The sequence below is a fragment of the Triturus cristatus genome, chromosome 7 (assembly GCF_964204655.1).
Source record: "Triturus cristatus chromosome 7, aTriCri1.1, whole genome shotgun sequence".
NCBI lineage: Eukaryota > Metazoa > Chordata > Amphibia > Caudata > Salamandridae > Triturus > Triturus cristatus.
This window is the reverse complement of record NC_140590.1, coordinates 1,017,577,105-1,017,599,923: the sequence shown is the minus strand read 5'-3', so window position 1 is coordinate 1,017,599,923 and position 22,819 is coordinate 1,017,577,105. Positions and strand designations below refer to the sequence as shown.

The 22,819-nt window shown below is 45.3% G+C and overlaps 1 protein-coding gene across 2 annotated transcripts in view; it reads left to right on the top strand.

Annotated features, from left to right (window-relative positions):
- The window catches only part of AFF4 (ALF transcription elongation factor 4), an 862,537-nt gene that overhangs the window by 746,968 nt on the left and 92,750 nt on the right, over positions 1-22,819 (top strand). For both annotated transcript variants that reach the window (XM_085618067.1, XM_085618066.1), the window contains 2 exons: positions 1,600-1,671; positions 18,180-18,273. In XM_085618067.1, the coding sequence (XP_085474193.1) occupies positions 1,600-1,671; positions 18,180-18,273 (166 nt within the window). The remainder of the gene's footprint in view (positions 1-1,599; positions 1,672-18,179; positions 18,274-22,819) is intronic.

Genomic DNA, 22,819 nt, shown 5'->3' with positions numbered 1-22,819 from the left:
TTGCATTCTTCAGACCCCCAAGAGCAGCAGGCTCTCGACCTAGGGGTCCAGAAACATGCCTGGTGGTGGCAGCTGGTGAGCAGCCACTCAGCCTGGACACTAGTCTAAGATGCCCTCTGTGTGCATTTTTCATTAAATCCCACACTGGCATCACTGTGGGTTTAATGTGCTGAAAAGTTTTATACCAAACTTAGTTTTCAGTAAAGCCTTTATGGTACTGTGGAGTTTGTAATGACGAACTCACAGCACCAGATAGTCTTAATGTCATTACTGCATGTACAATGTCTAAGAATTGGCCTAGACACTGTAGTGGTACAGGGCTCATGCACCTGTACCCTCACCTCTGGTATAGTGCACCCAGCTAGAGTGTAGCTGACCTATGCCAGGGCAGTGGGTTGTAGGCATGGCACACGTGTGCCATGTCGACTCTACACTTTGCTGTGCACCAAAACACGCAGCCTGCTAATGTGTGTGTGTGTGTGTGTGTGTGTGTATGGGTGTGTATATATATATATATATATATATATATATATATATATATATATATATATATATATATTTATTCTATATCCTTACTCTTACGGCCCATTTTTTCAACACCTGGGCGCTCTCGGTGGTGCGTTCACGGTACGACGGAGCCAAGTCGTTAAAATTTCCAAAAGCAACGTCTCCAATTGGAGACAGGTCCGCTCGCACTCAGAAATTGCTCTTAATATTAATTTCCTTTGTAACATAAAAATTGGTTAAAATGGTATAAAATAAAACATAACAAGAAAGGAGTCAGGAGTAACAAACAATGAATAAATAAAGCGCAGTGATAGTGATAGATCTACACTAACCAGAATGCACTGTAAACAAGAACCAGGAAGTGATGCAATGACGTATGAGGAAATGGGCTTAAAAGATGGGAAAAACATGGTAGAAGTGTATTGATTGAACCTCGTGAAAAAGATCTTTGTAAATATTGAAACGCATAGAGGAATTTTTACTGGTATGCTGAATTAAATCACAATCTTGATAATTGAAAGTTTGGAATCTGCTTCGATTATTTCTGAGTGCGAGCGGACCTGTCTACAATTGGAAAAGTTGCTTATATATATCTCTCTCTCCTCTCAGGGTAGTACCATTTACAAGGGTCTGACCTGTGGCCAAAGAGTGCCAATTGGGTTTTGTTTTTAATGCAGTTTAGGTAAAGAACATACCTACTCAAAGTACATCAGCAGTACAGCAAAAAGTGTGGGCTACCATGCAAAAAAAGGGCACTTTCTTACAGGATTTCTTTAAAAGCTTAACTGCCATTTTAGGCTCAACGCTGCATGAGTGATGCTTATGTGAAATGTTTGTTTAAACTGTCATGATCCTAGTATCGAGGGGTAGCTTATAGTGGAAACTGAAGTAAATAGACCTAAACTTTCTGAATTGTAACAAAGTAAAAGAAATGACTAAACTAAATCTCCAAGTAAACTCCCTCCACAAAATACATTACGACTACAGATCGAGTTGTAAAATGTTTTTAAAATGCTGAAGATAAGTAAGAAATGCAAAACTACTAATACTTTTCTGTTTTTACGCATCACTAAGTATTGTTCTGTCTGACAGGTACACTATGAAACTGAAGAACTACTTGGCACCAGATGCCACTGTTGCAGATAAAAGGCTTGCAGTGCTTTGGTAGGTGTAATTTACACTCTGAAATAGATTGATAAACTATGTAAATAAAATAAGACATTAATGTGCTGTATAAATAAAGTCACAAATTTATTAAAAATTCTCCCATCTGTTGAACTTGATTTGTTTGCACTTGAGCATAGCTGTTTTTTTATTGCAGGAGACTTTACACCCTTGCTCTGCTGCTCAGACATTTGCGCAGATCCATAATTCTGTACAGCTTCCTTCATTGTTACGATATCTTACAGGTTTTTCTTTGGTCCAGGATATAGACAACTAACTAAATATTCCTCTTCCGTTATCGGATGACTTTGCAAAATGTTTCCTCATTCTGGTTCCTTTCAGAGAACACAAACCACAATCAACTTGGACCATGCAAATAATACATACCTTGAAGTCCTCCAGCTGATTCACAAACCATAAGCATGCACAACTCTCCTACAAAACAAATCCTTAATTTCCACAAGCGCTCCAGTCATTAAACAGGCTCAGTTTGGCTTGACGTATTAGTTTAAAGCAATGTGCATTTCACATAGAGCCACCCCCCACACTGGACTAGCCCTCAAAATGAACTTTGTTAATACTGTCAATCTCGATTGCTTAATTCTTAATTGGCTTCGTTTCTGAGCATTCCTTCATTCAAAAGGTCTGGAGGTGGCCACCATCTAACCATGGGGAGAACCCTGGCTTGATCTCTTCTCCATCGCTGAGAACGTGTAGTGTCAACACATTTGTGTCTTAGTTTACAAGACGACTCACTCTTGGAAATGCATTCGGCCTGAAATAGAGCACGACATTCATGTATGGTTTCCTGCTGCTACCTTTCTTGCCCCATGTTCTGAGGTTTCGGAATGACTGCGCCCAAGTAATCTTAGTGGCATTGAGTTGGGCCAGTAGAGTGTGGTACTTGGAACTTTTAGGCTACAGCATCTGTCCTGAGTTAAGGCTGCTGCTTCAGGAGGACCTTCTGCAACAGCAGGGCAGGGTCCCGCACCTGATGCAACTTGCATATCCCTGCCTGCAGGCATAACTGCGCTTTTTTGAGCTTCCTTCCAAAGTTGTTAATGTGGTCTGGGCAGCCAGGCTCACTTCCTTGAAATCAGTGTACGATGGGTGTTGTGATACGGTTGTGGTTTGGCGCGGCCCCATCCGATGGACCACTGCAAGCCAAACTGGCAGCTGTCTTTTAGTTCATTGTATCTTGGGCTCAGCAAGGCACTGTTAAACATTGTCTCAGACTTTTTGGCCTTTTTACATTTTCCAGACCAGCCGTTCTTGCTCAAATCAACGGTTGTAGAGAGATTTTGTAAAGGTTGGCATCATGTTTTTCTGCAAAAAACCCTTCGTTATGCCACAGTAGTACTTAAATTTGGTCCCCACTATCCCCTTTGAGACAATACACAGTTGTCCATTATGCCTCTTCACCTTGAAAGGGATCTTTTTGGTTGCTATAACATCAGCTCATTGTATGAGTGAGCTTCAGGCTCTCTCAGTCCACCCACCTTATAACACCTTTCGGTGACTTCTTTTTATGTCGGACAAGCTATCACCCTTCTGACATTCTTTGCTTTACCTCTTGCCTCAAGAGGAAGAGAAATTCAATTGTTTGATCCTCAAAAGTACTTGAACATTTACATCGATGGTACCATGCACTATCAGGTGGTCAATCAGCTCTTTGTAGGCTTCTCTTGGGCAAAGAAAGACGAGGCAGTGCAGAAGCAGACCATATCATGATGGATCGCCCTCTCCATTATGATCTGCTACGCACTGACTAAGAAGCAACCGCTAGAAGGTTTGAGGGCTTTTTCGTCCACAGCCAAGGGTGCTAACACTGTGTTGCCATGCGAAGTGCCTGTCAGGCTGCTGCATAGACATCAGTAGTGATGGGAAAGTAATAAACACAAATCAATAATAATTGCATACAGCATTCTTCCCACGGCTAAAGTATTATTACATTCATATCACTAATCTGTTCTGAACCCACAGCATAAATACATCTTGATTAGATATAGGATGAAATACATTCCGTTAATATTTGGTTTTCCAGCGAACACCAATTCACTGAACTATCTGCTTCCATGCCTGTGTAATGGGAGAGCATCTCAAACAACGTTACATATTCTCTTTTATTGCACAATTTATGGCCACCAAAGGAAAGCTTTTTTAGCTCCAATGCTATGGAACTACTACTTAATATAAGTCTGCATTGCACTTTTTTTAACAGCTTTCAGATACCTGTGTGTGTTATACTCTTGCTTACTACTTATGGGCAGTGGCTAGTAGAAGGTGGCTACCCTTATAACTGTTTTCTTTTCTATGGATTGTTTTATTCGATACAGATGAATTTATGGATCTATGTTTATATGGTATAAGTCTCTTAGATATTTTATTGCTGGAAGACTTTTCAACTTGTTTTTATATTTGTACTTTGTATGCATTGAAATAATTGCAAAAAAAGTGGGTTAGACTGACCTCAGTACACACTTTCACAAAGCTCAGTTGCTTCGACAATCTGGTCCATCAGGCATTTTGCCCATTGGGTCATATTTGGGTTTTTGATCTGAGTCATTTCACAGACCCACCATTATTTGAGGTACTGCTTTTGCGATCTATTCACAAGGGAGAGGAATCTCCAGTTAGAAGTAGCCATCTAAAGAAAATGTTTCTTACATTAAGTGTGAGAAAGTGGCTCTGTATATACTGTTCCCAAATAGGTACAGTGTGTACAGAGTCCACAGTCCCCAGAGGTTTGGCAGAGGTTAAAGTTAGATATAACCTTACTCTCTAAAGTGGTAGCTTGGTCGAGCAGTAAGGCAGTATCGGAGGACAGTGTAAAGCATTTGTTGTACACAGTCAGCAATTGGTGTCTCACACTCAAGAACTGAACTCTAGGCCAATGGTTTATATAAAAAATATATGGTTGTTTTATTTTAGAACCAACAATAGGTATCAAAATATACTTTCTCAGAATGAGATGCTTTAGTTAAATACTTTGCAATAGGCAATTGACTTTTGCAAATAATAGTTAGTTTTGTTTTAACAGGCAACACAATTTCAAACACAATAATACATTGAGCTCAATGTGAATTTTAAGTTAATTGCAATTGATTACTTTCAGGATTACTTTTCTAACTCCAGGACTGGATCCTAGATTCAGTCCTGGGACAGTTCTTGGAAACAAGTGAGTAAAGTCGTTTTAGTTACTGTTGTGATTTTTAAACAATATTTTGCTATTTTAAAAGTTGACACTTAGAAACTTTTGCTAATCAAATTACCAATGTTATCCTATGGAAGGAAATTGACTTAGCAGGTAAGAGGGGTTATGGTTACTTTTTCTAGGCCAGTGTTGGATCCTAGATCCAGCACTAGTGTATCACCTGTAAGCAGTTGAGAAACTGCGTTTAAGATACACAGGCAATTTTTAAGGAATATTTATAAGCTTGCAAAATCGACAGAAGAAATTTCATAGAAAAACAGTTAACGGTTCCCTATTAAAGAAAATTCAAGTTACGGGTAAAGTATGTTCTCGCTACTTTTGTAATCCAGAGCTGGGCTCCTAGGCTCAGTACTGGGACCGCTATCTAAAACAGGTAAGTAATTACGTTTTCACAGTTGGTACGATTTTTAAAGAATATTTGTAGTTTGCAAAAATTGACACTTAGAAGAAATTTCACAGAAAAACAGTCAATGGTTTCCTATGGAAGGAAATTGGGTTAGTGGTAAGTACGGTTGTGAGTACTTTTCAGGGTCAGTGCTGGGCACCAAGATCCAGCACTGGAATCTCTCCTAATAGCAGGTGAGTATTTCCGTTTTCGTTACTCGGTTGATTTTAGGTGAATATTTTAAGTTTTAGAAACTCCACAAATTTCAGAAGAAACCAGTCAATGTTACCCTAAGGAAGAAAGTTTGGTTATCGGCTTTTGGGTAAGTACTCGACTGGCAGAAATAAAATTCTGGGCACAGACTCCGGGGTCTCCCAGGGTCAGCTTGGTATAGTTGTTACACCCTCAGCGGAACTGGGGCGGCCGGGTGCAGAGTGAGTTGGGCCCAATGTTATCCTATGTGTGGCTGCTGACTAGCAGGCCACGCAGCTGTGGGAGCTGGGCTCCTGGTCACTTGCTCAGGGCAAATGGGGAAGTAGGTAGGAGTATAAGTTGCACTGCCAGGGCCACTCGGGCGGCTGGGTGCAGGGTGCTTTTGAGCGGGCGCTCAATGGATTTCAATGGGAAAGCTCAAGGACAAACAAAGGCTGCAAGCTCTGGGACGAAGATTCTTTGTGTGCCACCACCACTTCGAGAGGCAAGTTGGGTAGTTGGAGGATAGGTAGGTACCCAGGAGTCTGGCACAGGGGACCGCAGGGCACCGAGTGTAGGTGTGCCTTTTGATGTCGACAAATCTTACCCTCTGTTGATCGCTGTTGGGGGGGGGTCCCTGGTTCTGAGGCTGCAGGCGTCATCAGGAGCGTCAAGGTGGGTCCTTGGGTGCCGGATTCGGAGTCACAGTCGCCGGGGGGACGTCCTCGGAGTCTTTGTCCACTCCGGCACAGGCCAGGCTTGGCGGGTGCAGGGTTTGCGGTTCCGGGCTGATGCCAGGGGTTAGAAACTTGCTTTGAGTAGAGCCACTGCTCATGGGAGTCCCACATGCTCAGTCACAAGGTAGCCAGGTCCTCCGGGGTTTGTGAGGTTACTGGCCACAGGAGGTGCTGGGATTTAACAGGAGCAGGTTCGAGGGTCGACAGGCCGGTAAGGTTGGGGCCAAAGCAGTTGGTGTCTTCCTCTTCTTAGCAGCTGCACGGCAGGTCTTCTTTCTTCTTGTTCTTCTTTGCTTTTTCGGAATCTGAAATCTAAGGAAGGAAGGTTCAGGGTGCCCCTAAATACTAGATTTAGTGGCGTTACAGGTAGGTAAAGGGCAGGGACCAATGGGTCCCTGCCCTGGGGTGGGTACACCCCTTATCCTGCCACTCTCCTGTGTGAGGGGGGCAGTAGCCTAGTCCTGATTGGGCAGGGCTTACCATCTTCAAGATGGCGAGAGCCCGAAGATGTGCTCTACCTCGCCTCCCCCACCTGAGGGGTGGGGTTGGCAGAGGCTGACACATCCCCTGTCCTTACTTGGGGTTTCTGGACAGTCTTCTCGCCAGAGTGGGGGGGTCAGAACCGGTGGGGGCCAGTTGCTGAGTATAGCAAGTGGCCTGGAGAAGCTCAGAGGCGGCATGCCTTTGAAGCTTCCCCCTGTCCATCCTGGGGGAGAAGACCTAACACCTCGCTCAGGATGTGCATTGTTGCAGGCCCAGGAGAGCGGGAGCTCTCCACCCAGGGGTCCAGCAACATGTCTGGTGTGTGGCAGCCTAGGCAGCCTTTCAGACAAGACGTGGGTTGTAGGTTAGGTTTCAGGGGGCATCTCTAAGATGCCTTCTGTAGTGCTTTGTACATTAAATCCCACACTGGCATCAGTGCGGGTTTAATGTGCTGAGAAGTTTGATACCAAACTTCTCAGTCTCCAGTGTTGCCATCATGGCGCTGTGGAGTTTGTGTTTGACGAGCTCTCAGCACCATATACTCTTAAATGGCAGCACTGCACTTACAGTGCCCAGGAATGGACCTGGGTACTGTAGGGGCACAGGGCTCATGCTCCTGTGCCCACACCACTGGCATAGGGCACCCAGCTAGAGGGATGGCTGATGTATGCCAGGGCCGTGTAGGTTGTGGGCATGGCACACAGGGATGTGTGCCATGTCGACTTTGTTTTGTCTTGTACCCAGACACTCAGCCTGCAAGGGCAGTGTGTTTGTGTTAGGGTACAGGGCCTCTAAGGGTGGCACAATAAGTGCTGCAGCGCTTAGAGGCCTTCCCTGGTCACAAGGCCCTGGGTACCTAGGGTACCATTTACCAGGGGCTGACATGTGATAAGGGTTTTCCAATTTGGGATTCTGGGTTTTAGGGAAGGAATATAGGCCCTGGGCAGCTGATTGGCAGGAGTCCAGGGCACACTCAGTCAAAGTACATTCAGCAATTCAGCAAAAAGAGGGGGCATACAATGCAAGAAAGATGGCACTTTCTCACCCCCCTCCCCCCCCCCCCCCCCCCCCCAACGAAAGGTGATGAGACTAACCTTGCCCTATGGAGTCTTCATTGTCTAAGTGGAAGAACCTGGAAAGTCCATCTGCGTTGGCATGGGCAGTCCCTGGTCTGTGTTCCACTTCAAAGTCCATTCCCTGTAGGGAGATGGACCACCTTAGTAGTTTTGGATGTTCCCCTTTCATCTGCATTAGCCATCTGAGAGGTCTGTGGTCAGTTTGAACCAGAAAGTGAGTACCAAACAAGTATGGCCTCAACTTCTTCAGGGACCAAACCACAGCAAAGGCCTCCCTCTCAATGGCACTCCAGCGCTGCTCTCTGGGGAGTAGCATCCTGCTTATAAAAGCAACAGGTTGGTCTTGGCCTTCATCATTGGTCTGGGATAGGTCCGCTCCTATCCCTAGCTCGGAGGCATCAGTCTGCACTATGAACTGCTTGGCATAATCTGAAGCTGTTAGAATTGGTGCTGAGCACATTGCTTCTTTCAGGGTGTCAAAAGCCTTATGGCAACTAACTGTCCAGTTAAACTTCTTGGGCATCGTCTTGGAGGTGAGTTCTGTGAGGGGAGTCACAATGGACCCGTATCCCTTCACAAACCTGCTGTAGTACCCAGTCAAGCCAGTGAATGCCCTGACTTGGGTCTGGGTTGTTGGAGCTACCCAGTCCAGGATGGCCTGGATCTTCGCTTCTACCTGGCCTCCACCTACAAGGTGGCCCAAGTATACCACAGAGCAATGCCCTATTTGGCATTTGGATGCCTTGATAGTGAGACCTGCATTTTGCAGAGCCTCTAAAGCCTTCCCAAGGTGGATCAGGTGATCCTGCCAGGTGGAGCTAAAGACAGCAATATCATCAAGATAAGCTGCACTAAAGGACTCCAGCCCAGCCAGGACATGGTTCACCAACCTCTGGAAGGTGGCAGGTGCATTCTTTAACCCAAAAGGCATCACAGTAAACTGGTAATGCCCATCAGGTGTGGAGAATGCTGTTTTCTCTTTTGCTCCTGGGGCCATGCCAATCTGCCAGTACCCTGCAGTTAAGTCAAAGGAACTGAGGAATTTGGCTGCCCCCAATTTATCGATCTGTTCATCTGCTCTTGGAATAAGGTGAGCATCTCTCTTGGTGACGGAGTTGATCCCTCTATAGTCCACACAGAACCTCATCTCTCTCTTTCCGCCCTGTTGATGAGGTTTGGGGACCAGAACCACCGGGCTAGCCCAGGGGCTCTCAGAGGGTTCAATGACCCCTAACTCCAGCATCTTGCTGACTTCAGCTTTGATGCTTTCCTTGACTTGGTCTGACTGGCGATAGATCTTGTTTTTGACAGGTGCACTGTCACCAGTGTCCACATCATGGGTACACCAGTTTGTCAGACCAGTGGTCAGGGAAAAGAGGCTAGCATACTGTTGCAAGACTTACTTGCTTTCAGTCAGTCTGCTGTTGGGCAGAGAGGGTGTCTTGAAAGACTACACCATCCACTGACCCATCTTGTGGGCTGTAGGAGAGGAGATCACTATCTGCTTCCTGTTCCTTATCAGTCACCATCAGCATGGTGTTGTCAGCCCTGTCATAAGTCTGTTCACATGGATGACCCTTTTGCGTGTCCTGCTAGTGCCCAGGTCAACTAGATAGGTGACCTCACTCTTTCTCTCTAGGATAGGGTAAGGGCCACTCCATTTGTCTTGGAGAGCCCTTGGTGCCACTGGCTCCAAAACCCACACCTGTTGCCCAGGTTGAAATTCAACCAGTGCAGCTTTTTGGTCATACCAGTGCTTCTGAAGCTCCTGGCTGGCCTCAAGGTTTTTGGATGCTTTTTCCATGTACTCAGCCATTCTGGACCTTAGGCCAAGCTCCATAGTCCGCTATGTTTTGTTTGGGCTCTTGAAGATGTCTCTCCCAGCCCTCTTTTACATGACAAAGTGGTCCCCTCACAGGATGACCAAACAGAAGTTCAAAGGGTGAGAAACCTACTCCCTTCTGTGGTATTTCTCTGTAAGCGAAAAGCAGGCATGGCAACAGGACATCCCATCTCCTTTTGAGTTTCTCACAGAGTCCCATGATCATGCCTTTCAATGTCTTGTTGAATCTCTCAACAAGGCCATTGGTTTGTGGATGGTAGGGTGTAGTAAACTTGTACTGCACTCCACACTCCTTTCACATGTGTGTCAGGTAAGCAGACATGAAGTTGGAACCTCTGTCTGAAACCACCTCCTTAGCAAACCCTACCCTGGTGAATACACCCAGGAGGGCCTTGGCTACTGCAGGAGCTGTAGTAGTTCTAAGTGGAATTGCTTCAGGGTACCTAGTAGCATGACCCACTGCTACTAGAATGAATTTGTTCCCTGAGGCGGTGGGAGGTTCAAGTGGACCCACAATGTCCACTCTTACCCTTTCAAAGGGCACCCCCACCACTGGTAGTGGGATCAGGGGTGCCTTTGGGTGGCCACCTATCTTGCCACTGGCTTGACAGGTAACACAGGAGCTGACAAACTCCTTCACCTTTTGGTGCATCTGGGGCCAGTAAAAGTGACTAACTAGCCTTTCCCAAGTTTTGGATTGCCCCAGATGTCCAGCTAGGGGGATGTCATGAGCCAAAGTTAGGAGGAACTCCCTGTACTTCTGTGGCACTACCACCCTCCTGGTGGTTCCAGGAGTTTGGTTTCTTGCCTCAGCATACAGTAATCCCTCTTCCCAATAAGCTCTGTGGGTACCACTGACATCTCCCTTTGCTTCTGAAGCAGCTTGCAGCCTCAGGCTTTCGAGAGTGGGACAGTCTCGCTGATCCTGGCACAGCTCTTCCCTAGAGGGTCCCCCTGGGCCCAAGAGTTCAACCTGGTAAGGGTCAAGCTCCATGGGCTCAGTTCCCTCAGGGGTTTCCAAATCCTGTCCCTGTGGAGAGGGGTCCTGAGTGTTCTGCTGTACAGAAGCTGGTTCCCCAGTCTTCTTACCTTTTCTCTTGGTTGGTTGGGCCATTATTTCAGGCTCCAGACCTACTTTTTTAACCTTCCACTTGCTCTGTGCTCTGGTTTGCACACACCCCAATTCAGAGATGCCCAGCATGGCTGCATGGGCCTTCAGCTCAACCTCAGCCCAGGCTGAGGTTTCCAGATGATTTTCTAGCAGGCATGCAGCTGGCAACTTTGGAGAGACCACTACTTGTTTCAGGCCAACCGGAGTAGCTGGACTGGGTGCCTTAGGGGCTTGGTTGTGGGGGCAAGATGTATCTACAGTTAGGTGTCCTGACCTCTTACATTTATTACACCAGGCCTTTAAGGGATCAAAGTTCTTCCCCCTATAGGGTTGAGGCACATAGGGAGTAGTTTGGGTCCCACCCCCGAACAGGTTTTTGGGGCCCTTTGGAAGACTCAGACTTTTTATCTTGGGGATTCTCACCACCTTTTCCCTGGGGAGGTTTTGTGACCACCTTCTTCTGGTCACCCCCAGTGGCTGTCCTTGTCACCCTAGTCTTGACCCAGTGGTCTGCCTTCTTTCCCAATTCTTGGGGAGAAATTAGACCTAGGTCTACCAAATGCTGATGCAACTTTTCCTTTGTGCAATTGCTTAATATATGTTCCTTCATTAACAAATTGTACAATCCAGTAAAATCACGCACACCATGTCCAGCTAACCAACCATCCAGTGTCTTTACTGAGAAGTCTACGAAGTCAGTCCAGGACTGGGTCTGGGTTTTGTGAGCCCCCTGAATCTAATTCTATACTCCTCAGTAGTGAATCAAAATCCCTTAATCAGAGTCTTCCTCATGAGGTCATAGGATCCTGCCTCTGGCCCAGAGAGGGTCAGAAGCCTGTCTCTGTAGTTCCCACAGGAGTGCCCCCCGGAGAGGTTTCTTTACTCTTCTTATTTCACAAGCCCTCTCAAAGGCTGTGAACCATTTGGTGATGTCATCACCTTCCTCAAATTTAGGGACAATCCCTTTGGGGATTTTAGGATCAGAAGTTTCCTCCCTATCCTTGTTTTCATTATTGCTGCCACCGTTGATGGGTGCTAAACCCATCTCTCTCCTTTATTTTTCTAGAGTCAGGAGCCTGGACTCTAGATCCAATCTTTTGGCCAGCCTTGCTAAAAGGCTGTCCTCTTCACTGGGGAGTCCCCCAGTGATCTCTCAGATACCTGGTTCACCTGTGTGAACTCTAGGTTCCCAGATGCTAATTCTTGGATTCAAGGGTATGGGGGCCCTTTCCTCTCTAGGGAATAGTGTTGGGGGGGGGGGGGTGGTTATCCTCCTCCTCCTCTTCTTCCCTTTACTCATCTGACTGGTCATCACCATGTTCAGATGGGTGGTCCTTAGCATACTCAGCCAAGAGCTCCAGGAGCCCTAGTTTGTTTGGATGCAGGCCCATTGGTAAATTTTTAATTTTGCATTGGGACCTCAATTCCTTGAAAGACAAGTGTAAGTAAGGTGTGAGGTCGAGCTCCTCCACCAGGTCCATGTTATTATTTTCACTAATAGCTGGGTTTGTTTGAGTGATTCTAACCTGACAGTTCTAATCCTCTACCCTGACTATAGTGACTTTTATTTTTCTAGAATTCTAATGGGACTTAAGCAAGGCCCTGACAATACTTTTAGTATTTTGGAAAAGATCAATCAGAATTCTTAAGGCAGTTTTAAGAGTTCTGTCGTGTGATCAGATCGTAACCAAATAGTCCAACAAATGCAAGTTTGTACCCCACCGCTGATCCACCAATGTGAGAAAGTGGCTCTGTATATACTGTTCCCAAATAGGTACAGTGTGTACAGAGTCCACAGTCCCCAGAGGTTTGGCAGAGGTTAAAGTTAGATATAACCTTACTCTCCAAAGTGGTAGCTTGGTCGAGCAGTAAGGCAGTATCAGAGGGCAGTGTAAAGCATTTGTTGTACACACTCAGTCAGCAAATGGTTTCACACACTCAATAACTGAACTCTAGGCCAATGGTTTATATAAAAAAATATGGTTGTTTTATTTTAGAACCAACAATAGGTATAAAAATATACTTTCTCAGAATGTGAGGCTTTAGTTAATACTTTTGCAAAATGCAATTGGCTTTTGTTGGTAATAGTTACAGGTTGTTGCAATAGGCAACACAATTTCAAACACTAATACATTGATCTCAACGTGAGTTTTAAGTTATTTGCAATAGATTACTTTCAGGATTACGGTTTCGGAAACAAGTGAGTAAATTTGTTCTAGTTACTGTTGTGATTTTTAGGCAATATTTTGCTATTTTAAAAGTTGACACTTAGAAGACTTTTCATAGAAAACAGTCAATGATTCCCTATGGGAGAAAATTCAAATTACAGGTAAAGTATGTTCTCGTTACTTTTGTAATCCAGGGCTAGGCTCAGTACTGGGACCTCTATCTAAAACAGGTAAGTAATTACTTTTTCACAGTTGGTACGATCTTTAAAGAATATTTGTAATTTGCAAAAATCGACACTTTGAAGAAATTTCACAGAAAAAGTCAATGATTTCCTATGGAAGAAAATTGGGTAACTGGTAAGTACGGTTGTGAGTACTTTTCAGGGTCAGTGCTGGGCACCAAGATCTAGCAATGGAATCTACCCTAATAGCAGGCGAGTATTTCCGTTTTCGTAACTCTGTTGATTTTAGGTGAATATTTTAAGTTTTAGAGACTCCACACTTAGAAGAAATTTCAGAAGAATCCAGTCAATGTTACCCTATGGAAGAAAATTGGGTTATCGGCTTTTGGGTAAGTACTCGACTGGCAGAGTTAAGGTTCTGGGCACAGACTCAGGGGTCTCCCAGGGTCAGGTTGGCACAGTTGTTACACCCTCAGCGGCACTGGGGCGGCCGGGTGCAGAGTGAGTTGGGCCCAATGTTATCCTATGGGAGGCAGGGGGGCCTTGGTTGATGGCTGCTGACTAGCAGAGGAGATACTAGCCAGGTAGGGTAGTGAACACTGTGCACAGTTCCAATGGGTAAAAGAACCTTCGTGGTGACACAAATAAACAAGTTTAACCAGTCAGGTCTGTAACAATTGTATTTGTCGCAAATCTTTGTTTAACATTACAAAAACAAATATAATGTGTTTGAATCAACAAACATATCAAGATTTTCACGCCATTGTACATTATTGGCTAACGCATAAATGAATACATTAACATTATTGCATGTAGATACTATGCAGAAATATATTTAGATGAGCCCGATGCATTTCGGGACTGGCACGTCCCTTCGTCAGGGGAAATCTCATAGAAAAATAGAAAATGGTCCATACATGTAGGCGCGTTAGCCAAGTAAGACGTTAAGATCAAGGACAAGTAAAAAGAATCAGGAGATCTACACGAGTATGCGTGTGCACTGGTAGTTGAGGGGTAGCGCGAAACTGGATTTTCTATTTTTCAATAACGGAAACCCGAGTCCAAGGACATAGAACATAAGATTCCTATAAAGAGGAAAAATGTCAGTACTAACCCTTCTCCTCCTCCTCTCCACCATATTCCCCACACCTTCTCCAATATTGTAACAATTACTTATCACACCCTACAATTCTCCACCCTCACAGCAAGATGAGGGAGATGATGAGGATATTCAATTACCTGTAGATCCTTGGAAAGACTACACTATTGACCCACTTACAGATAATGACCCAGACCTTTACCCTGCAAAGGTTTCCCCTCCTGACAACAATGTAGGATATTTAGAGTTGCTTGCTAGAGCTGCACAATATCACGGGGTACAAATACATCAAGAATCACTAGAAGATTTCTTGTTCGAAACTTTTAGTACCCCCAGATCTAGTCAAACTCTCCCTCGGCTCAAAGATTTGAGGCATACTGAAGACCCTGTTCGTGCTCACATTCTGACTCCTAGATTAGATAAAAAGTATAAGCCTGCTCCCTCTGATCCAGTCTTTATTAAGGGAAAGTTGCCCCTTGACTCACTTGTTTCTAATGTCCGTAAACGGGCTAATTCACAAACCTCTGGGGATGCCCCCCTCCGGACAAGGAATCAAAATTAATAGACGCCTCTGGCAAACGGATTGCTGCCCAGGCGGCAAATCATTGGCGCATCGCCAACACCCAGGCCTTCTTATTATTCAGATCTAATTATTATCTGAATAATAATTGTGAATAGGAAAAGCATTCCACAGCCCAGCAAGAGTGCAAGCATTCCAGACAATGAGGCCTGTTTTTCAGCCAGATCACCGGGTAATGGTCAGGGTTATCCTGCGCCTTCTAGGGATCATGGCCTCCTGTATAGCAATTGTTCCATATGCCAGATTACACATGCATGTGTTGCAGGAGCACCCTGCGGCCACAAGGATCACGGGTTGGGTGGAGGTCAATGGGAGGATCTAGTTTTGATTTTGGACCTTTCTCATCTCTCTCTGCAGTGTTGAATGTCTGCAATCTTTTGCAGGTACGTCCTTTTCTGCATTCAGTTCCCCAAGTGGCCATTACTATTAACGATTTTCTGACTGGGTGGGAGGTTACTTGCAAGACATAACCATACAAGGTGTGTAGACACCCAGACAATGGGGTCTGTATTTCAATCACCTAAAGTTGTTGGCCAGTCAGCTAACTCGGAGGGTCTTCCTCCCACTCTTCCAATGGTAAGTAGTTCTGATCCAGACAGATAATACAACTGCCATGTTTTACCTCCAGAAACAGGGCAGGGCACATTTCAGCTGTCTGCCCTAGCCCAGGGCATTTGGCAGTGGGCTATTCAGTGCAAAATTCATCTTCTCATATAACACATACCGGGAGTGGACAACAACATTGCACACCTGCTCAGCAGGATGCATCAACAAGTCCACAAGTGTGAGCTACACCCACAGATCCTACTCCCGGCATTGAGGGTTCCCCCTCAAGCCTGTTTGCTTCCGGCGAAAATGCAAAGTGCGCAAACCTTGCCTCGAGGTTCCCACAGTCCATGGGCAATGCACTATTGATGAACTGGTTGGCGACATTTACCTACGCTTTTCTGTGTCTTCCATCTGTGTTTCAGAGGCTCTGACAAGCATCCCTGACACTCTTTCTAGTAGCCCCAACCTGGGTCAGGAAGCCCTGGTTCCCCACACTTCTTTGCCTCTCCATATTGTGTATCGAAAAGCTACCGGACAGACCAGATATTCCCTCTCATCATCAGGGCACTCTCAAACTTCTAAGTCTCAAAAAGCTCAATTTCGCGATTTGGCTCCTATAGTCCTAGTATTTGGATACCCAACCTATCCACAGAGTGCATGACAACTCTGGGAGAGGACGGCTGGCTTACTACCAAAGGGTTTTTTGCTGCCAAATGGAAACAATTTGTCCATTACTGTTTCCCTACAAATACTGACCCTTTGTAATTCAAGCCTTCACGGAGGGGCTCAAACAAGTTATACCACCACAGGTACCACCCGCCCTTTTGTGGAACCTAAATATTGTTCTCACTAGGCTAATGCGCCCTCCTTCCAAACCTCTACACTTTTGTCCCCTCAAGTTCATCGTGTGGAAAGTTAACCTTTTAGTAGATATTACTTCCCTTCTCCAGGTAAGTGAAATACAGGAACTTATCCAGGAAGAAGCTTTATTCCAAGTACACCATGATCGGGTGGTCCTCAAAACAAACCCTAAATTCCTAACTAAGGCCGGTGTCTAGTTTCCATCTCAATCAGACCCCCGAGCTTCCAGTATCCTGTCCACATCCACAATCTGTAGCAAAGCAAGCTCTCCGTTCCGAAGATATAAAAAGAGCGCTCATGTATTACAATGACAGAACGAAGCACGTCTGCAAAACGCAGCAACTTTTTGTCTTTCTCCACCCTGCATAATGGGCATGCAATATCCAAAGCAGGTATTGCTTGCTGGATAGTCAAATGAATATAGACCAGTTATGCCAAAGCCGTGCTCCCTTTCCCTGTTCCTCCCAAACACGAATCATCCGGCAAGAAAGGAGCGTCTGTATCTTTCTTGGGTAACATGCTTCTACTTGACATTTGCACTGCATTTACTTGGTCTACTCCCCACTAGTTCCCAAAACATTGTGCGTATGTCTTAGAAGGCCAACAAGCTCAAGTTGGTCAGGCTTTATTTATGCACACTATTCTTAGTCTCTACAACGTTCTCAGGTTAGCCACTGCTTTTTGGGAGAACTGCTTTATAATCCGTGCACAGTATGTGTATCTACAGCTACACATCACAAACGGAAAATGTTACTTTCCTTGTAAGCATCTGTTTGTGGCATATAGTGCTGTAGATTCACAGGCGCTCACCCTTCTACCCGGTTGCCTTTTGGTGTTGCAGACGTTTTCTCAGTAACTCATCTCTAAACTTTCCTGTGCATGGTCATCTTTCCGTATAATCTATGTTCCATCTTTGTCCTCACCCTGTGATCAGAACAGACTGTCTAACAATGGAAATGGCACTCATGTGCATTACCAGCAATAGGTGGAGTCACAGTACCTTGTCACACAAAACGTCGTCTTTGGAGAAAAACAACTTGCACACACCTGAGCCAACACTAAATGGCAAGAGTATGCACAGCATTTGAATCTTTAGCACAACATCCCACATGCTTACAAGGTAAGTAACATTTTCCTTTCTAGCGTTGGCACCTTTCATAAATTCACATGTGGCTCTCCCTTCCCTTTTTGGGGTCATCTGTTGCTGCTCTCACTTGTGCTTGAAAGTCTGAGAGGTAACGACGTGTGGATGGAGTAATGTTCATGACCTTTCAACCTCATTTCCTGTAGTTGGGGAACTTTTTTATGCTTGGTTCTATGACAATATGTTTTTTATAATTATCAGAGGCTACCACTGCAGGCAAGATTCAAGCATGTGAATCTTTGGAAAAATACCAACACTTCATCGGGACAGAAGTGTCATGTATGAGTGTTTCACTATGTAATGATAAATGGAAGGCTTACATTTAGGACTTCATTAGCTTGGTGACATAGTAAAGTAGTCTTTGTGCAAGCTCCCTTAATCCAGGCCATCCTGCATGTTCCTCATCTTAGTGGGTCTGAGCACTTGGATGAGGGAGGAGAAGTAGAGGTAGCCATCCCAGTCACTTTGTTGATAGCATATTCCTCCAGCTACGACAAATCTCTCCCATCCCTGTTGCTAATTGTCAAAGGAAAACTTCTGTTGGACTATGTGTGGCATGACTCCCCATTCGCATCATGCTCACTTCCAGCTGATCTAACTTTGGGCTTCTGACTCAAAAAGCCTGTGATAATGTCAGGCAAAATGGCATTTTAAAATGTATTATGGGATACCATTGTTGGAATATGATTTTATGTAGATATTGAAAGTACCTATTGTATGACATATGCAGAAATGTGAAATGGTTTTGATGAAACGGTTAATTATGGTCAAAACAATGCACATTTTGTTTATCTTTAGTGAGATCCCTTCAATTATCTGTGTCAAATACCTGTGTTGCAGAGACCCTGGACACTTTTAATAAAAGTTCTCTTTTCCTTTGTTAGTCTGAGATGTAAGTCTCTTCTGTACCTACGACTGTTCAAACTGAAGAAAGAGAGTGCATTGAAGTATTCTAAAACTCTCACTGAGCATTTAAAGGTAGGAATTTTTGTTCTCCTATGTGTTTACCTTTCTTTGGCAGTCTCTAGCCATTTCACCCTTAGCTAATTTTCAAGGCATTCCTGCCCCACCTCCTTCTCATATTTTTCCATCTTGCTGTTTTTTCACAGTTTATTTGTGATTATTTTGGAAAGGACTAGAGCACTTTATCCGTATATGGAAGTAGGAATCCTCCCTTTTCATGTATTCTCAATTTTTATTTGTACGCACCTAAATTGTTATCATGTCTGATGGACTACTAATGACAGATTCCTCATCTTTTGAATATTCCACCAGCGAGGTTGTATGGTTTTAATTAACATTTTGCTCTTATGTAATAAGAGTTTTATGGATATGCAGTAGCTACAAGAGTATAGGTCCTGAAGAAAGCCGTGGGCAATTACCAGTTAGACCCTTTGTTAGCAGTCACTGTGTTTACTGCTATGATTTAATAGCAGCTACTAAGGATTACTGCATTTTTTTGTTTTTCATTTTTACTAGGTGTGAGGACAGATATACTGCCTAGAATTTCTAGTCTTTCCACATAACCTTTTTAATTTTGTCTTTCTTTGCACTGCATCACATTAGATTTTTTTCATCACTAAATACACTGTTCGAGGCATATGAGCTGCTGCAGTCACATTATTGCATTAGATCGCCGCCTAGTGTTGGGTCCGGATGTTGCACGTTGTTGTCTTGGAAGAGTCTTCGAGATCTCACGAGATAGGTGACTCCTCCCCTGGACTACAGTGCGCATGGACAGCTCCTCCATCGTCAGATTGTTTTTTTTCCGCCATCGGGTTCGGATGTACTTCTGCGACGCCAACTTCGACTCCAAAGTTTTCAACTTTCTTCACAGCAAATCCAAGTATCTCGACGGGAGTACTCTCCGGTCGATACCCTAGAACTTTACGGGACTTTATTTTCTCATATTTCCATCGACGCAGGCCTCCGGGCCTATCGACGCCACTTGGGCCTCGGGCCCATGGAAAGGACCCCCTTCAAACAAATGCCCCCAGTGTGGTGCTAAATACCCACACACGGATCATCACCCGGTGTGCAACAGATGCCTATCTCCGGAGCATAGAGAAGAAGACTGCTCAGCCTGCGCACTCTTCCGTTCCAAAAAGACAATCAGGAACCGAAGGGCCCATCGACAAGCGATGCATCGGCAAGCAGCGGCACCGGAACCGGACGATATCTTCGACCCCTCGGATGCCGAGGACTCGGACGATCTACAACTCGTCACAGTCGAAGAATCGGACTCAGATGACTCAATCCCATCGGGGCAGCACGTGAGTACCGATGCCCCTGTCCCAATCACCCCACATAAGGCTCCGGTCAAGTCATCGCCACAAGGCCTTCGTCACGATCGAAATATCCCTTCGGAAGCCCCACCCTCGGGCCCGGCTCCGAAGAGAACAGAAAAGCCTTCCGGTAGCTCGGGACCGAGCAAACCGTATCTCCCTACACCAAAAATGCCCTCGGCGCCGAGAAACACATACGGCACCAGCTCCGGCGCCGAAAGACTCGACCATTCCCAAAAACGTCGAGCCGAAGCTTCTCGAGTCGAAAAAGGTCGATCCCAAGAAAAATATCGACCCGAAAAAGACTAACGACTCAAAAAAAGGTCACCGAGCCTAAAAAACAGATCGAACCCAAGAAAACGGTCGATCCGAAAAAGGACGTCTAAGTCAAGAAAACTCCCTAACCAACCAAAAAGAAGGTTCCCGAGCCAGATAGGTCGAAGCCGAAACCTACAAACCCTTCAAATCCCAACAAAAAACAACACAAATCTTCGGTGCCGAAACAACCAAATACAGAGGAGGAGCTGTTTTTTCCGGATCCTGTCGATCCAAAACAGAAAAGAATCATCATAGACCCTAACACAGGTCATGTGGTGCTCCACAAGAGGAAAATTCATCCTGCATTACCCTCTCCTATTCCTCTAAAAAGGAAGGACATTGCTACTTCTCCTATTAGGCCTGTCACCCCTCCTCCTCTCTCTCCTATTCTACCTTATGTGCCATACACACCCCCCATGCCTCCACAGCCTGTTGGGGACCCAGATGACGACACAGATAATGATCCACAGGACCCTTATGACGATCCTGATGACCCAAATCCCGACCTGGACACATGGGGACACCCATATTCACCAGATAACACACCTCTTCTGGACCCCACACCATACCCTTCAAAACCATCCCCTCCTGATGACACCATTGCATTTCATCAGTTAGTGGACAGGGCTGCTAGTTTCCACGGGGTAGATATGCATGCTGACCCTCTGGAAGAGGATTTCTTGCTGGACACCTTCTCAACCACAGAAAGAAGTGCCCGCACTTTACCCATGCTCAAAGGAGTTTTAAAACATGCACCAGAAATATTCAAAGACCCCATTAGGGCTAGGATACTCAACCCTAGACTGGAAAAGAAATATAGAGCAGCACCCTCCGACCCTACATACATCAAGGGTCAACTACAGCTAGACTCTTTAGTAGTTGCCAATGCACGAAAGCGGGCAAACTCACAAACCACTGGCGATGCTGCACCACCAGAAAAAGAGTCCAAACTACTGGAGGCCTCAGGGAAAAGGGTGGCTTCACAAGTATAACACCTGGAGAATAGCTAACACACAAGCATTGTTAGCTAGATATGACAGAGCACACTATGACAAACTAGAGGAGCTACTACAACATCTCCCTGACCCATATAAACAACAGGCAACTTATCTTATCCAAGAAGGAAAGTTCATCACTAACGCCTCGGTAAAGTATGCTCTAGATGCAGCTGACACAGCCTCTAGAACAGTCAATACAAGCGTAATGTTCAGAAGACACGCCTGGCTTCGCATATCAGGTTTCAAACCTGAGGTGCAAACCACTATTCTCAATCAACCCCTTAACCACGATTTCCTGTTTGGGCCTGAAACAGATGTCCTACTAGACAAAATGAAAAAGGACACTGACACCGCTAAATCTATGGGTGCACTACAGTCTTACCAATCCAAACGTTCCTTTCGTAGATCCTCCTATAGAGGTACAGGGAGAGGGAATAACACACAAACCTCTCAAACTTTCCAAACTACCTCTCAAAACACTTTTCAAAAAGGCAGAGGAGGATATAGAGGAAACAATACTAGAGGTAACAACAACAACCGTACCTCCACCACTCCCAAACAGTGACCTCCTACACCTGCCTCCGGACCATTTAACACCAGTCGGAGGCAGATTATCACAGTTCCTACCTGTCTGGGAATCCATCACAACAGACAGGTGGGTGAAGCAAATTATCCATTCTGGTTACTGTCTGGAACTTACATCTACCCCGCCCAACATACCACCCAAACACAGACCAATGTCAGAGGAACATACCATACTATTGCAACAAGAGGTCTTGGCGATGCTACAAAAGCACGCTATAGAACCGGTTTCCCTGCAGCAACAGGGAAAAGGAGTTTACTCCCTCTATTTCCTCATCCCCAAAAAAGACGGCTCCCTCAGGCCCATTCTCGACCTTCGTCCCCTCAATCACTACATACACTCATATCATTTCCACATGATCACACTTCAACAAGTACTACCACTACTACAGCAAGGCGATTTTCTCGCCACGCTAGATCTCAAAGACGCATACTTTCATATACCCATTCATCCCGCGCACAGGAAATACCTCAGATTCGTAGTGCAGGGACAGCACTACCAATTCAAAGTCCTACCCTTCGGGGTGACGACAGCACCAAGGGTGTTCACAAAATGCTTAGCAGTAGTGGCAGCACATCTACGGAGACAACATATTCACGTGTTTCCATATCTAGACGATTGGCTGATAAAGGCCAAATCACATCACCAATGTCTGCAGCACAATGTGACCAGAATCCTTCTATTACACAATCTGGGTTTTTCCCTCAACTACCCCAAATCCCATCTACAACCCTCCCATATACAGCAGTATCTGGGAGCAACAATAGACTCCACAGTAGCAAAGGCTTACCCAGCCCCAGCCAGGATACAGAACATTCAAGCTCTGATCCAAAGATTCCAACCTCAGACTCTCTTGCCAGCAAGGGTGTTTATGCAACTCATAGGCATGATGGCATCTTGCATATTCATAGTCCCACATGCTCGGCTACAAATGCGTCCCATACAGGAATGCCTAGCAACACAATGGAACCAGGCACAAGGGAAACTAAAGGACCTAGTGTTGGTAGACAGTCTTACCCATCGCTCTCTGCAGTGGTGGAACACACAAAACCTTTCAAAAGGGCGACTGTTCCAAGAGCCAGTTCCACAGGTAGTGTTGACAACAGACGCATCACTCACAGGGTGGGGAGCCCATCTCCTTCAACATACAGTGCAAGGTCTATGGACACCGCACCAAAAGATACACCACATAAACTACCTAGAATTACTAGCAATATTTCAGGCAATGAAGGCCTTTCAAAAACACATAGCCAACAAGACTGTCCGGACGGACAATATGACAGCAATGTTCTACATACAGAAACAGGGGGGGACACACTCTCTGCAGCTTTCACGCCTAG